We start from the raw sequence: 15791 nt of genomic DNA, 5'->3' as shown, positions 1-15791 counted from the left end.
ATGTCTGAAAGGAAGTAATCCCTTCTTGGAGTTTTGCATGCTAAACCGTTCTAGAACCTTATCTATATATCCAACCTGTGATAAGCCTAACATCCTATTCTTGCGATCTCGCCAAAGCTTGATCCCCAGAATAAAGTTAGCCTCACCCAAGTCCTTCATATCAAATTGGTTTGACAACCACACCTTTACCGATGACATTATCCCTACATCATTTCCAATGAGTAGAATGTCATCAACATAAAGCACTAGGAACATTACTACTTTATCTCGATGTCTTTTGTACACACATGGTTCATCAAGATTTTGTTCAAAACCAATTGACTTAATTGCTTGATCAAATCTGATATTCCATGACCTAGATGCTTGTTTAAGTCCATAAATGGACATTTTTAACTTGCATACTATATGCTCTTGGTTCTTTGCCATGAAACCTTCCGGTTGCATCATATAGATTTCTTCTTCAAGATTGCCATTAAGAAATGCAGTCTTGACATCCATTTGCCAAATCTCATAATCATAATGAGCAGCAATGGATAAGAGAATTCTCATAGATTTAAGCATGGCTACTGGCGAAAAAGTTTCATCATAGTCAATACCTTTTTTTTATGTATACCCTTTCGCCACTAGTCTTGCTTTAAAGGTTTCAACCTTTCCATCTACCCCTCTCTTCCTTTTGTAAACCCATTTGCAACCAACAGGTTTAATGTCATTAGGCGCCTTTACAAGATCCCAAACTTGATTGGAATACATGGAATTTAATTCAGATTTCATAACTTTGATCCAATGATGTGCATCTATATCATTCATTGCCTCTTCATAAGTGTAGGGATCCGATTCAGCCTCTTCTGAGATAGCTTCATAAGTTTCTCCCAAACCTATGAATCTTATAGGAGGCCGAACAATTCTCCCACTATGATGAGGCACTTGTGTACTAGACATTTCATGAGTAGTATCTTGTGGTGTATCTAATACAACCACATCATCCTTAGTTTCATCTATTGGTTGTTCAACTAAAAGTTCATTCATTTCAGCCAAAACAACTTTATTTCTAGGATCAAAATTATTCATATAATCATCTTCCAAAAATTTGGCATATGTGCTAACAAACACTTTGTTATCTTTATGATTATAGAATAAATAACCCTTTGTTTCTTTTGAATACCCTAAAAACATGCATACTTCGGTTTTAGATTCCAACTTATCAAACTTCCTTTTCAACACATGTGCTGGACATCCCCAAATGTGGAGATATTTCATACTAGGCTTACGCCCACTCTATAATTCCTTAGGTGTGTTGGGAACAGATTTTGATGGAATTAAATTCAAAATATGTATTGCAGTTTTTAGTGTATATCTCCAAAAAAAACTGGTAAAGTTGAGTAACTCATCATGGACCTAACCATTTCCAAAAGAGTCCTATTCCTTCTTTCTGCTACACCATTCTGTTGGGGAGTTCCAGGCGTAGTCAATTGGGATATAATCCCATTTTGAGTTAAGTAATCCTTGAAATCCCCAAGAAGGTATTTGCCACCCCGATTAAATCGAATGGCTTTTATGCGTTTACCTAATTGATTCTCAACTTCAGCCCTAAACTCTTTGAACTTTTCAAAGGCTTCGGACTTTCGTCTCATTAGGTACACATAACCATATCTAGAGTAATCATCGGTAAAGTGATGAAATACTCGTAACCTCCTTTTGCTTGGGTTGACATAGGACCACATACATCTGTATGAACTAATTCAAGCAACTCTTGGGCTCTTCTACCTTTTGCTTTAAAAGGTCGTTTGGTCATTTTGCCTTCCAAACAAGATTCACAAACTGGAAATTCATCAAAGTCCAATGGCTCTAAAAGTCCATCTTTGATCAGTCTGAATTCTATTTGGATTAATATGACCCAAATGCAAGTGCCAAAGATATGCTTCATTAGTAGAAGGAAACTTTCTCTTTAATGATTTTACATGAGAGTTATGATCTAATTCAGAATTATATAATTCATGCTTATCAGGAGTTAAAATATAATGACCATCCACAATATTGCCAGAACAGATAAACACTTTATCCTTCTTTATTACAACATTGTCTTTAAGGATAACATAATATCCATATTTACCTAAATAAGTTGTAGAAATTAAATACTATTTATTTACTTTTTGTTTTCTTCTTTTCGTTTTTCCGTTTTCTGTTTTTTTTTCCTGCTGCGAAAACAATTGTGTCTTTTCGGTGGTGCTTATTTAGTTTCTGTGGGTAACTACTTATTATTGTTTATATAGGCTGTTTATGTTGTGTTTTCTTCTTTCCATTTTTCCGTTTTCTGTTTTTTTTCCCCTCTGCGAGAATAAACTCAGCGAACATTGTGGACAAAAAACAGAGTGTCCTTGATGCTATTGCTATTGGTAATTCTTTTCTTCACAAACATTAGTTGGTCTTGCTTATTCTTGCATTAGTTGGTCTAACTCTTTCAAACCCACACCGTTTCAGTGGGTAACTACTTACAGCGGAGATTGTGGACAAAAAACAGAGTGCCCTTGATGCTACTGCTATTGGTAATCCTTTTCTTCACAAACATTAGTTGGTCTTGCTTACTCTTGCATTAGTTGGTGAGAAATATAAAAGCCATGGAAGAGTTGGGTTTCTGGCTTTAAATTATTCATGGTAGAATTTAATTAGTTATGTAGTTCCATATATCAAATACTCTTCAATTTGTTTCTTCTACCTGTTTCTTTGTTATTTGTTGCATTACAGGGACTGTTCAATTTGTCAATAGGTTGTGTAATTCTGTTTTTAATAATAACGAATGTTAATAACTAAGACATTGAAATTTTGTGCACACCATCTGTTTGACAAAATGCCTTACTTACTCTTGCATTAGTTTGTAGCCACTTTATAGTTTTTGCATCTTGGTTTAAGTTGCTACTGGTCATTGACTACTTTTTGTGCATCTTGCATAATTGGTTTTATTTGATGGATGCATGATTGTCCACCTGTTGTATTGGTTTTATTTTATGGATGCATGATTGTCCACTTGTTGTTTTCTCAGCTTTTTGGCAATTTACTGGGTTTACTGGTTTTGTCTACGTGTGGAAGCTTTCTCATGTTTTAATCGAAGGTTTATTTAATGTCTTCAAATTGTTACTTATCTAACCTTAAATTACAGAGACATTGAGAGTTGAGAGAGACTTGGAGAGATGAGGATTTGAATAGGATTGGAGTGATCGGTGTTTGTTTGAGATTTTGAATATGTTTAGAGAGACACGAAGAGAGGCTGTGGTTGTGTAAGATTAGAACAAAAAATAGTGGATTGTGGAAAGGAGTAAATAATGAAACACTCAAAATTTATAACCACCCTTAAGCCAAAACGTTGTCTCTACTCTCTAATAGTTTTTACTTTCTATAACATTGTGTCTAAGTACTTTTTATTTCTCTTTCTTGCAGTTTTTTTTTTTTTTTTGGGTTTAAATATGTACCTTATGCAAAACGTTGAACCCTGCAACTTACATGCCTTCTGGTTTAATCTTATTTATATTTTCTAAATTTTCTTTGGATTTGTTTATTTGAATTGGTGATCCTATACTTTGTGCACTGGTTCTTTGTATTAGAACAAAAAATAGTGGATTGTGGAAAGGAGTAAATAATGAAACACTCAAAATTTATAACCACCCTTAAGCCAAAACGTTGTCTCTACTCTCTAATAGTTTTTACTTTCTATAACATTGTGTCTAAGTACTTTTTATTTCTCTTTCTTGCAGTTTTTTTTTTTTTTTTGGGTTTAAATATGTACCTTATGCAAAACGTTGAACCCTGCAACTTACATGCCTTCTGGTTTAATCTTATTTATATTTTCTAAATTTTCTTTGGATTTGTTTATTTGAATTGGTGATCCTATACTTTGTGCACTGGTTCTTTGTCCTTGCACACACAGCCCTCTTGATTTCCATTATAGGTTGCAGCTGTAGCCTGTAGGTCACATTATTTATAATGAAGGATGATATATTCATAATAATAATAATAATAGTATATAGTTTAATAAATGTCTGAAACGTATAGCTGATAGCAAATGTTTTAGCTACATGATTTTATTTTACAAATTGAATTTTGGTGTTGTAGTAAAATAAACCAAGATTAAATTTTATATTGTACTCATGTCTGGAATGCATTAAAGATAGAAAACAAATGGCTATTCCTAGGCAGATCAAATGAACATGAATGGATTTGGGTGAACATGGCTTATGAACCTAATTAATAGTTTAAATTTTAAAATTAAAGAGTTTTAAAAAAACTTAGTTTGCAAGTCCTCTCATTTTTGGATAAAGAGCTGCATTCTTTTTGAGGGAAAGAGCTGCAAACTTAACTGTGTCAACTCCAGATTTGTTAACAGCTCTAATTTTTTTTTAAAAGTTTATGTTGCATTTCTTTTCTACATATTCAGAATAATTATAGATGTCATCTTTAAGAAAAAATTACAGCATAAAAAATTATTACTGAAAGCAATTAAATTCCACATAACTATATTTTTAAATTTCCAGAAAATGCTAATTAACAATAAATACATGCTTGAAAGAATATTACATTTTTTAACGTCTATTTGCTATCTTTGATTTATACAATATTAGTTATGATTTGATCTTCTATGAATACTATGTTTTTTATTATATTTTTGAAGTATGGAATCCACTTTATTTTCAAGAGCGAGAAGAGAAGTGATTCTATCGCAGAAAAGAGACAGAAATGTACCTACCAAATTTACAAATTCTTCATTAAAGGGAAGTCTTTTAGATGTTTTAGTAACTAGAAGAATGCTATTAAATAAAAAGAGAAATGTTTCTGATGGTGTATCCAGTCCCTTATCTTGTGGTGATACTTTACAAGGAGAAGTTTCAATAGAAAGAGACTCAATTTCTTGGAACATATTGTCGCACACCACTATTCATGAAACATAATCATTGCATTCTGGAAGCAATGATGAAACATTTGTAAGAAGAACTTGACGGAGACAATATAATCACGAAGCTGAAAATAGAAAGTCATTAGTGAATATATTAGGAAGAACTGTTGTGAATGAAGATGGGAGTGTTACCACCAAACACTAAACAATTGTATCTTTTCGGTGATTTGCTTATTTAGTTTCAGTGGGTAACTACTTATTATTGTTCTTCTTTTGCTTTTTTCATTTTCTGTTTTTTTTCCCCTCTGCGAGAACAAACCCAGCAAAGGTTGTGGACAAAAAACAGAGTACCATTGACTTTATTGCTATTGGTAATTATTTTCTTCACAATCATGATATTGTTTTCTGTTTTTAATTTTTAATTTTTATAATAACAAATATTTATAACTAAGGCATTGAAATATTTTGTGCACACCATGTGTTTGAGAAAATTTTGCATAAAGTAAACCAATTGCCGATAAAGTGTTTTGCCTTTATCATATTTGCTGTGTTTGCTCTGTGTCTGAGATATTTTCCAACCATTGTATAAAGTTGTTTTGATGCTTGACAGTAGTGGTGGGATTAATTAAATTATATTATATTAAGATATTTGTCTTCTTGAATCTTTGTTTGACAAAGCATTGGTCAATATATTTGCTGGTCTGTGCGTACTGTGCTTGCGCTGCATTGTTTGGTTTTGAAATATAGTTGGCTTATAATATATTATATGATATTAAGCCTTTTTGTCTCTAACGGTTTATTGCTTGGTTGGGCATTGTTTAGATTTTGTAGTGTATTCGTACTGTGCTGCTCTTTTTCTGCAATTCGATGTTGAAGTCAAAGAAAATGTTTTATTTGCATCTCTTGGTAAGTAGTGATTAGTCATTGTAGTACATACACGACAGTATATGGTAAGGCAATGAATAACAACCTTAAGATTTTATGTTTCATACATTTTATGGATAGTTGAGGATATTTAAGATTTAATTCTTTATTTTATTTTAAACTTAAGTTTGATTTCTATTTTTCATTAATTAATTTAATGTTTCATCTTTATACAAAATAGTTTTCCCGTGCATCGCACGGGTTAACGACTAGTTTTTAATATTAAGAAAATATTATTAAAAAAAAAATCCTCTATAAATCTTTATACAAAATAGTTTTCCCGTGCATCGCACGGGTTAGCGACTAGTTTTTAATATTAAGAAAATATTATTAAAAAAAAATCCTCTATAAAAATAAAACTAGATGCCTTTTCAAAAAAAAAAAATTGACGTTAAAATCATGAAAATCGTATATATGATTGAATTAAAGAGTCTGTTACCTCTCTCCTAATTATCAAAATGTCAAAAGAAAAAAAAATAATTTCCTTTCAATATACAAAATTAAAGAGTCTATTAGAAAATCATATTCTTTCCTTTTTTTTTTCTTTTTTTTTTCTTTTTTTTGGGAAAGCTATAGGCATAGTGTCATACATATAATCATATTTGAATTAAAAACAAAAAACAAAAACAAAAACAAAACAAACAAACCTCATTTGAGCTACGTAACATAATATATATATATATATATATATATATTGTGCGCATCTAAGGAGGAGTTGATGGGCCAACCCTCACTTGAGCTCACAATCTACTTGTAATATGGGTTTTGGATTTCTTACTTTGGGTAGTTTCTTATATAGAGACTCAGCGAAACTGTCTTGCCCTTTGAATTAACTTACTCCATCTCTTTCTATTATCACTTCACTAGCCTGATACACTCTTGCTCCTACTCTTTACCCTTAGTTTCTTTGTGAACCTTTCCACCACCATTTTCCTTTCTTAGTTTCTCATATTTATAGCTCAAAATTAGTAGAAGAATCATGATTACTCTTATGGCTAGTGAGAGAGAAGGTCCAATGTTGTTATTGCTAAGTGGGTGTTTAGTTGGGAGTGGAGTGTGGTGAGAATGGCATTGGAACTGGTTCCCACCTCAAGGAAGTGATGTTTGGTAGCGGTACTTCTTATGATGACACCAAGCATTCGGGATACGGCCTTTCCGGGTAGTCACACTAGTCAGGGACGAGATTTGCCGAGCAACTTCCTAGCCATGAACCAATGGGTATATATTGCAATAACCTGCCTAACAGGTTCTGGGCCGAACACGATGATCATGGTGGTCTTTGAGCTTTGGAAGGGTACTAAGGCTTATTTGGGCCAAGGTCGTGAGCCCAATAGAACTCATATGCGCATGCAAGGTCCTAAGGTCTAAGGCCCAATGCTTAACAAGGTTAAAGTCTCATATACGTGACACCAATACATTGGATCTATGAACGTAGGAGCCTTAGAGGGAGTTATGCTCCATACATACATATATATATATATATATATATATATTGAGGAACCGTTAACCATAAGAATGGGTAGGAGGACCAAATTATTTTTTGGGTTCTCTAGACCAATTTTCAATTTTGGGTGGGTTGCGAGGGTGGAGTATAAATAGATGTATTCTCCAACTTTAAAATACTTCGCATGTACGGTAGAATTCTCCTACATTAAGGCATATAATAAGTAAAGTTTTTTTTTTTTTTTTTCTTTGAGAATGTAAAGTTTGGTATTTAATTAGCCTAAAATTAATTAATTTTGCATACTTATACCTCATAAAACTATATTATTATACTCAAATGAGTCACGAAATACCGTAATATACTATAATACTATATTTGATAAAGTATATTGCTTTTCCCCCTCAAAAAAAAAAAAAAAAAGTATATTGCTTTGAACACCCACTAAAACAATGAATGAAACTGGTATGGTAATCTCCATCCTTGCTTGGCTTACATTGCTAAGTTAAGAGCATGAATATCTAAATCCAATACCGTGACTCTCTTTTGAGTTTTGACTAACATATCTTGGACTATTTCCTCCAATTTTTTTTTTCCTTGGAAATATTTTAGACCAAAAAGACTTATAAAACTTTTGTTACAACTTATTATGTGGTGAGTTGTCAATGGTGAGTTTTCCTTTTCACTTCCATTTGTCCCCCACCAAAATCTTTCTGTCAAGGAATTAAGTTCACCACGCTATGTCTTGAGAAGTTTAAAGCGTGACATATTGTAAAGTGTCAATGGCTTGAACCACATATTTTACTAGGATCTCCCTTCTTGCTCTTGAAAGTGTCTAATCTTTACCTTCAACCTCTAATTTTCTCGGTAAGGCAAAAAGGCCTCCATCACAAAGTAAGAGTAGGTATGGAGAGATAATGAATCACCTTGCCTTATACCTTTAGATGACTTAATATATCATCTTGATGAATGAATACTTCATATATATGATGTGGTACTGTGGTAGTCACACATTCCTTAATGAGATCTACTCATAGCAAATCAAAACACAATTTAATTAGTTCTTTCTCAAAGAATTCCACTCCACTGCTTTGCTCATATGCAAGGCCATAATTATCGAATCATATATGTACGGCACCAGGCCCCCAGGACCATTTGGACCTTGGGCCCAAACTCCACAGAATGGCTCGTGGTTACTAACTCTCGTGTCAAAAGCTGGGCTTATGGCCCACTAGGGACACGGATGCATGCCCTATGACCTCATGTTTAGCCCATAACATGTTGGCCAGTTGTTGAAATATTTGCTCATTACTCCACGATGGGGGAACGTGCCTAGCAAGTCTCATTTCCAACAAAGTACAACTGCTCGGTAAAACTGTATCTTGGATGCCTGGTAACGCCCTACGTGATACCGCCGTCGAGCATCCTCCTCCAACAGGAACTAATTCCAAAGCCACTCTCACCAAACTTCCACCTAAGGATAATAGCATTGGACCTTTCAAACCATTGGACCCTTCAAACCACTAACTACAAAAGTAATCATAGTACCCCACTAATCATGATGCTATAAATAAGAGAAGTGGGAGAAGAAGAAGGGGTGGTTGAGAGGGTTCTAAGGAAAGTTGAGAGTAGAAAGTGAGTCATAAGAGGGAGAGGGAAACAATACTGAGGTTGGGGAGGTTTAGTTGGGTCTCTTGACAAGAATTGCCCAAGATAGGAAACTCAAAGCCAACATTACAATTTTTTTGTGAGCCCACGAGTGAGTTGGTTCTATAAGCTCATTCTGAGTGCCCACAATATATATTATATTAAAGTTGAATCACATAGAATTGTGTGATGTATGAATTTAATTTTTGTTATTTTCCACTTATTGTATGAATCATATTATATTACAAATATGTTGCATGTATTTTCCACTTATTGCAAAAATTGAGGAGTTTATTGAACTTGTGTTATAGGTGACACAAATTTTTGTAAGAATTATTATTTTTTTAATATAAGAATTCTATAGTAAATTAAATTTTTACTTTTAAAATTTTTATTCATTTTAAGACAATTAGACAACTCATATTTTTATAAAATGGACTCTAAAACATAACACACTGACCAACCTTGTAAAGTAGACATAATAAAAGAAAACAAAATAAAACAATATATCAAACCTGAGATGTTGAGGATACAATAAACAAAGAATTTGATGCCTAGAGAGTTCCCTATATTTTAAATGAGTTTCAATTTGTACTGAATATTATTCCATCACTTTTATAGATTTGTAAATGTGTAATACTTCCGAGTTTTGATATATTTAAAACTATTTGGGTTTTACTAACATATTTACTTAAAGTATATATTAGTAAATCATTTAAAAAAATTATTTATAAAAAAATGAAAAAAATTACCAAATTTTTTGACAATTTTTTCAATTTTTCGTAAAATGTTTCAAAAAATAAATGAATAATTTTAAGGATTCATTTACCCGACCCAAACTATTTATCGCCATCTTAAATTACCTACCCGCAAAGCGGTATCTATCTGGCCTCTACCACAGAAAGTTCTATATATATTTCCTCCTCACTTTTAGCACCATATCCAAATGTAGCCATTACCGTTTCTTCTTGATCAGGTCTATGATCTATCTGCCTTTTATGGCTGTTTTAGACCAAATTCTGTTTAATATCTATATTTCATATGGCCTCTTGTGTCTCAATAACCCAAATAATTTTTCTGATCGTCTTGTTCACGTTTTTGTTCCTTTTCAGCTCCGCCAAACCAATCCAAACACAGCAATCACTGCTCTTCCAATACCACAATGGCCATCTTCTAACTGGGAATGTCTCCATTGATATCATATGGTACGGCAAATTCGCATCCTACCAGCAAGCTATCATCACAGATTTCATTCTCTCTCTCTCTTCTTCTACACCCACAAAAGCCCAACCCAACATTGCCACGTGGTGGAACATCATCGAGAAATACTACGACCTCGTTAAGCCCAAGATTTCGAAACCCGTACCCTCGTTGGGGAACCAGATCACGGATCCGAACTACTCAATCGGCAAACGCCTGAACATTAACCAAATCGAACGGTTGGCTTCAAAAGGTAGCCAGAAACACGCCATTAACGTGGTTCTAACATCGGCTGACGTGGCAGTCCAAGGTTTCTGCTCCAAATGTGGGACCCATGGGTATTTGGAGAGTGAACTCGTTAATAAGCAAAAGCACCGCTACAAATTTGCTTACATTTGGGTTGGCAATGCAGAGACTCAGTGCCCAAGCAATTGTTCGTGGCCATTTGACCTAACCATTTACGGACCCAAGACCCCACCATTGGTTGCACCCAACAACGACGTGGGTGTGGATGGCATGGTCATGAACTTGGCTAGTCTGTTGGCTGGGACGGCTACGAACCCATTTGGAAATGGTTACTACCAGGGTCCGAAGGAAGAGCCACGAGAGGCTGTATCGGCTTGTCCTGGTATGTATGGTATGGGGGCTTCTCCTGGCTTTCTTGGGAAACTCTTGGTGGATGTCAAGACCGGTGCTAGCTATAACGCATATGGTGTTAATGGAAGGAAATACTTGCTTCCCCCGCTCTATGATCCATCTACCAAAACATGCTAATTCGATTGTAATTTGAGGGAATGTTATGTGCCCATATGTTGATGTACAGTAGAATAGAATCAATACTTATACTTGGCCATAAAAATTTTATCAATATATATATATATATATAAATATTTTTTAAATTGTCCATTTATGTTGATGTACAGTAGAATAGAATCAATACTTATACTTGGCCATAAAAATTTTATCAATATATATATATATATATAAATATTTTTTAAATTGTCCATTAATCAATGGCCTAAGAGCATTTATTAATTAGCTAGACCCCATTTTTTTTTTTTTGAATAAATTTGAAAGAGTTTATTGATCATTCAAAATAAAAAAAATACCAACAAAATTTCTCATAAAAAGAAAAACAATTTTTTTTTTTTTTGAGAATGTCAACATAATCATTTTTAAATCTTCCATACTTCTGCAAGAATTATGATCCATTAAAATAACAATAAAAAATAGACCGCAAAGTTAATGAATTATTGTTTTGAAAAAGAAAAAAAAAAAAGGAAGAAGGAATTTAGTTAGTCTTACATTCCATTTGTTTTGGAGTAAAATATTATTAGGTATTTGGTATGACAAGTAAATTTTTTTAAACAAACCACATAACCAATAACTTAACACAGAAACCGCTAGTGTTGGAGGCCCAGTGATCAGACTGTTGGAACTGGCAGTTAGAGTTGTGGCTCTAACAACTGAATTGTTGATGATCACCGTTGGAGCGGTATCTTCAGTAACTATACAACCAATACTAGTCGACAAAATGGCATCTTCAGTAAGCAGACCTCCAGTGCTGGTTGTGGTGCGGTGATGTCTCTGGCCACATGACCATCAACATCGGTCATTTGAGCGAAGTCTCCGATCATTGAACTGTTGGCACCGGTCATTGGAACTGAATCTTCGACCATCGGATGTCGGGCATCGATTGCCACTATTTGCTTTTGGAAAATATTTTACCAAATTTTTGAAGGTAAAATATTTTATAATTTTTTATAAAGGATTTTACAGTCAATAAAAAATAAGTTTGACTATATTTTACATGCAAAGAAACACATGAAAATATGAAAATATTTTCTGGAAAATATTTTTCTTTTTAAAAAATATAGGGTTAAATACATACAACTATCTACTTTTAATTTGCATTAATTCTTTTTCTTATAACCATGTTAGATCATCGTCCTCAGGAGTGAGTGATGGGGTGGCATATAGCATATATACCATCCACACAAACAAGATTCTTAAAAAAATAACCAACAACAACAACAAATCACCATAAAAATAGGGCCGACTCTTCATCTAGGCCATAAACACCTTAATGGAAAAGAGCCCAAAAATTTAGATTAATATTTCATCCATCTCAATTTGTTGATTATATTTAGAAAACTCAACTTTTTAAGAGAACATATCTTTTTTTTTTAAAGAAAAAGAAAAAAAAAATCATTACTCATGATCAATTTTTTACAAAAAACTTTGTGACTTTATATAATTTTTGTAAGTCTTTCACATGCATTGAAGATTGTCAACTTTAGCCATTCTCTCTCTCTCTCTCTCTCTCTCTCTCTCCTAAAATCAAAATTTAGAAGAGTGGATTAATTTTGCATCTCACAAAAAAATAAGAATGGATACTAATCGAAAAAACTTGTAGTTGATTTTAAATTTAAAAAACTTTACTTAAATTATCATTTTAGGCCTAAACAGTATCGAACTAGCCCTAACAGAAACCCTTGGGTATAACACCATAACTATAAGGGAGATATAGGTAAAATTAGAAAACCTAGTGGGGATTGATAATCATAATAAGCCAAGAGGTGATAAAACAAACATTCCAAATGTAAGAGTGTTGTTGTCGTCAACTCTGCCGTGACCTTCTAAGACAAAATCATTGCATTATCTTTACACTTGATGGCAAGATTGCCTCCGCCTCCACTAGCAAAAAGCCAATCTCGCACATGCGATATATCATAGCAATGGCTGCAACGATGGCCCCTGAGACCATGTGAGTCGTGAGGCTGTGAGTTTTTGTTGTGAAGATCATGGCTGTCGATTTTGGATCAAATTGAGGTGTGCATGCATTTGACCAGTGAGATTAGCTTTGATTTATTTATTTATTTGATAGAAAAAGTAGATTTGATTTGGAAAGATGTGTTTGGATTTGTAAGACCTATGATTATTGAGTAATCTTTTAAAGATTTTTTTGACATCTTAATTTACAGGCCTTATCTTGCATGTTTTGGGTCACCACTTAAATTGTTGGAACCAGTTACTCGAGAATCAAACCACAAATAGATGTGCTTTTATACTAATTTTTATGACTGAAATGTGCTTTTATACTAATAAATAATCGTGTCTAATACAAAATTTTCGCATTTGATTAAGGAGAGGTGATTAAAATAAGAAAGATCACAACTTATTCAAACCAAGCAAAATAGTAAAAGTTCATGATTGATTCATCAAGTTTTACTTTCAACACAAGTCAAGTTCAAACTCAACGCTAAGCAAGATAACATGCTCATCCTTTTTTCTTTTTCTTTTTTTCATATCAAACAAGTTAGAAATTATTAATGAGTTATTTGATTAACTCAATCGTTCTCCAAATAAATTAAATATCACGATTAAAAAAAAAAAAAACTCTTGCAAATATATGATACTCTAGTTATTACAAAATTGTACTTAGGAGTATTAGAATTTAATTAGATAGAAATTTGCTTATGAAAATTAGAAAATTAGATTTGCTGCTATTATTTTGGTAAAAATTATACGTAAGTTTTACTATGTATAATAATTTGCTTTCCATTGAACATAATTGTAAATTTAGACAATTGTATTATATATATATATATTATACGAGTATAATATAAAAAAATGAGATTATAAATAATCAAATGGAGTTTCGTAATCATGAACTAGGATAAACATATTATTACATTTAAATTTAATTTAATATTCAAGCCTAAAGTTGATTTTGCACTTAACATGCTTTATAATTTTTTTTTTTTAAAGATAATAGCATTCATTCTTGATTATTTTTTTATCACCAAATTAAAATATTAACTGTTTTTTTTTAATACAGGCGAAATCAAAATCCCAAATCCCTTATTCCATGATAAGAAATCTTAATCCGGTGATGGAGACTAAAGGCTTACTTTCTTTCTTCCTTTCCTCGTTTTTAATGCTTGGGCTGGCAAGTAGAAATAGGCTTTTTCGGCTAGGGCATAATCACGGTCAGAATCGACACACCAAAAAAGCCTTTAAGTCCATCATTAATTAGGACTTTACCGATAGCCTTATGACTATAGGGATCCGATCGAAGTCCACCCAGTTTTTAAAAAAATCTTTTATTTATTTATTTTTTTTATGTTTGTTTTTTTAAGTTGAACAAGAGCTATTAAAAGTTTACAACTTTTTTTTTTTTTTTGAAAGGAAAAGTTTACAACCTTAGAAATAAAACATTAATAATAACAGCTGAAAGTCTTGACCAGAGGCACTAAACTCTATACTCATCTATCCTAATTGAATTGGGCTGTCAAAATTGTCTCACTCTCCTTAGCTGGCCTAAAGCTGTAACGTTATTGACATTTTTATTACCTAAAGTTGACTTCTCTGAAAGCAAGATCATTAAATAAAACAACGCGTTAGCAAAGCTGGGATTTCACTGCAACGATTCCTCCCCTTCCTTGTAGTTTCTCACCCACAGTTTTACGCACTATATATAAGATTATATTCCACCCACAATTCTTGCATTCCTCAAAGCATTCTCAGTTTCATACTCTCATCCTAGTGACCCTTACACAGTTTATAATCTGCAAATTTATCATGGCCTCTTTGGTTCCCACCTATCTTTTGCTACAATTAGTTCTGGTCATCTCTTTCTTCCAATTCAACTTAGCAGCAAGAAGGCTTGCTGATTCAGCTGAATCTCAACAACCTTTACTCTTCCAATACCACAATGGTGCTCTTCTCACCGGAAAAATCTCCATTAATCTAATCTGGTATGGCAAATTCAAGCCCACACAAAGAGCTATTATCTCAGATTTCATTACCTCCCTTTCTACTTCCACACCCACAACAGCCCAACCCTCTGTTGCCACCTGGTGGAAAACCACAGATAAATACTACCACCTAGTCAACTCTAAGAAGCCCTCCACTCTTGTTCTCTCAATGGGTACACAGATCATTGATGAGACTTACTCCTTAGGCAAATCACTCTCAAATCAGCAAATAGAAGAGTTGGCCTCAAAGGGTGCCCAGAAAAATGCTATCAATGTGGTTTTGACATCAGATGATGTGGCAGTTGAGGGCTTTTGTATGAGCAAGTGTGGAACCCATGGATCTCAAAAGGGTGCATCTATTCAAGGCAAAAGCTACAAGTTTGCTTACATTTGGGTTGGCAATTCGGAGACTCAATGCCCAGGTCAATGCGCTTGGCCATTCCACCAGCCCATCTATGGACCCCAAAGCCCACCCCTGGTTGCACCGAATAACGATGTGGGTTTGGACGGCATGGTCATGAACTTGGCTAGCCTATTGGCTGGTACAACTACCAACCCATTTGGAAATGGCTACTTCCAAGGACCAAAGGACGCGCCATTAGAGGCTGCATCAGCTTGTCCTGGTGTGTATGGCAAGGGGGCTTACCCTGGCTATGCTGGGGACCTCTTGGTTGACCCAACAACAGGTGCTAGCTATAATGCAAATGGTGGCAATGGAAGGAAATACTTGCTTCCAGCTCTTTTTGACCCGTCTACCAAATCTTGTTCTACTCTAGTTTGAGGGATGATTTTGAAACGTTCCTACGAGTTAATGTATAGTGCAGGATATTAGACAATAGGCTCAAGAAAGAGATTAATTCTTTGATTCATTTATTTATTGTAATATGTTTAAAATGATGAAAATGCTACATCTTTTTATATCATGTGCTCTAACTTG

The 15791-nt window shown here is 33.7% G+C and overlaps 2 protein-coding genes across 2 annotated transcripts; both read left to right on the top strand.

Moving 5' to 3' along the window:
* The first annotated feature begins 9820 nt into the window (after positions 1–9820).
* On the top strand, positions 9821–10993 carry LOC112007114 (protein PHOSPHATE-INDUCED 1). Its single transcript, XM_024039418.2, has one exon. It carries the CDS (start codon positions 9936–9938, stop codon positions 10866–10868), a length of 933 nt encoding a protein of 310 aa, XP_023895186.1. The 5' UTR covers positions 9821–9935; the 3' UTR covers positions 10869–10993.
* Positions 10994–14584: 3591 nt separating this feature from the next.
* Positions 14585–15777, top strand: LOC112007116 (protein PHOSPHATE-INDUCED 1). The gene has a single exon (XM_024039419.2). It carries the CDS (start codon positions 14679–14681, stop codon positions 15633–15635), a length of 957 nt encoding a protein of 318 aa, XP_023895187.2. The 5' UTR covers positions 14585–14678; the 3' UTR covers positions 15636–15777.
* The last annotated feature ends 14 nt before the right edge of the window (positions 15778–15791 follow it).

The sequence above is a fragment of the Quercus suber genome, unplaced genomic scaffold (assembly GCF_002906115.3).
Source record: "Quercus suber isolate HL8 unplaced genomic scaffold, Cork oak 2.0 scaffold_16, whole genome shotgun sequence".
Lineage (NCBI taxonomy): Eukaryota > Viridiplantae > Streptophyta > Magnoliopsida > Fagales > Fagaceae > Quercus > Quercus suber.
Note: the sequence above shows the minus strand (reverse complement) of the source record. Positions and strands in the feature narration are given on the sequence as shown.

Bases quoted from the DNA above. Each gene is read 5' to 3' on its own strand.
- LOC112007114 (XM_024039418.2), top strand. From the start codon at position 9,936: ATGGCCTCTTGTGTCTCAATAACCCAAATAATTTTTCTGATCGTCTTG.
- LOC112007116 (XM_024039419.2), top strand. From the start codon at position 14,679: ATGGCCTCTTTGGTTCCCACCTATCTTTTGCTACAATTAGTTCTGGTC.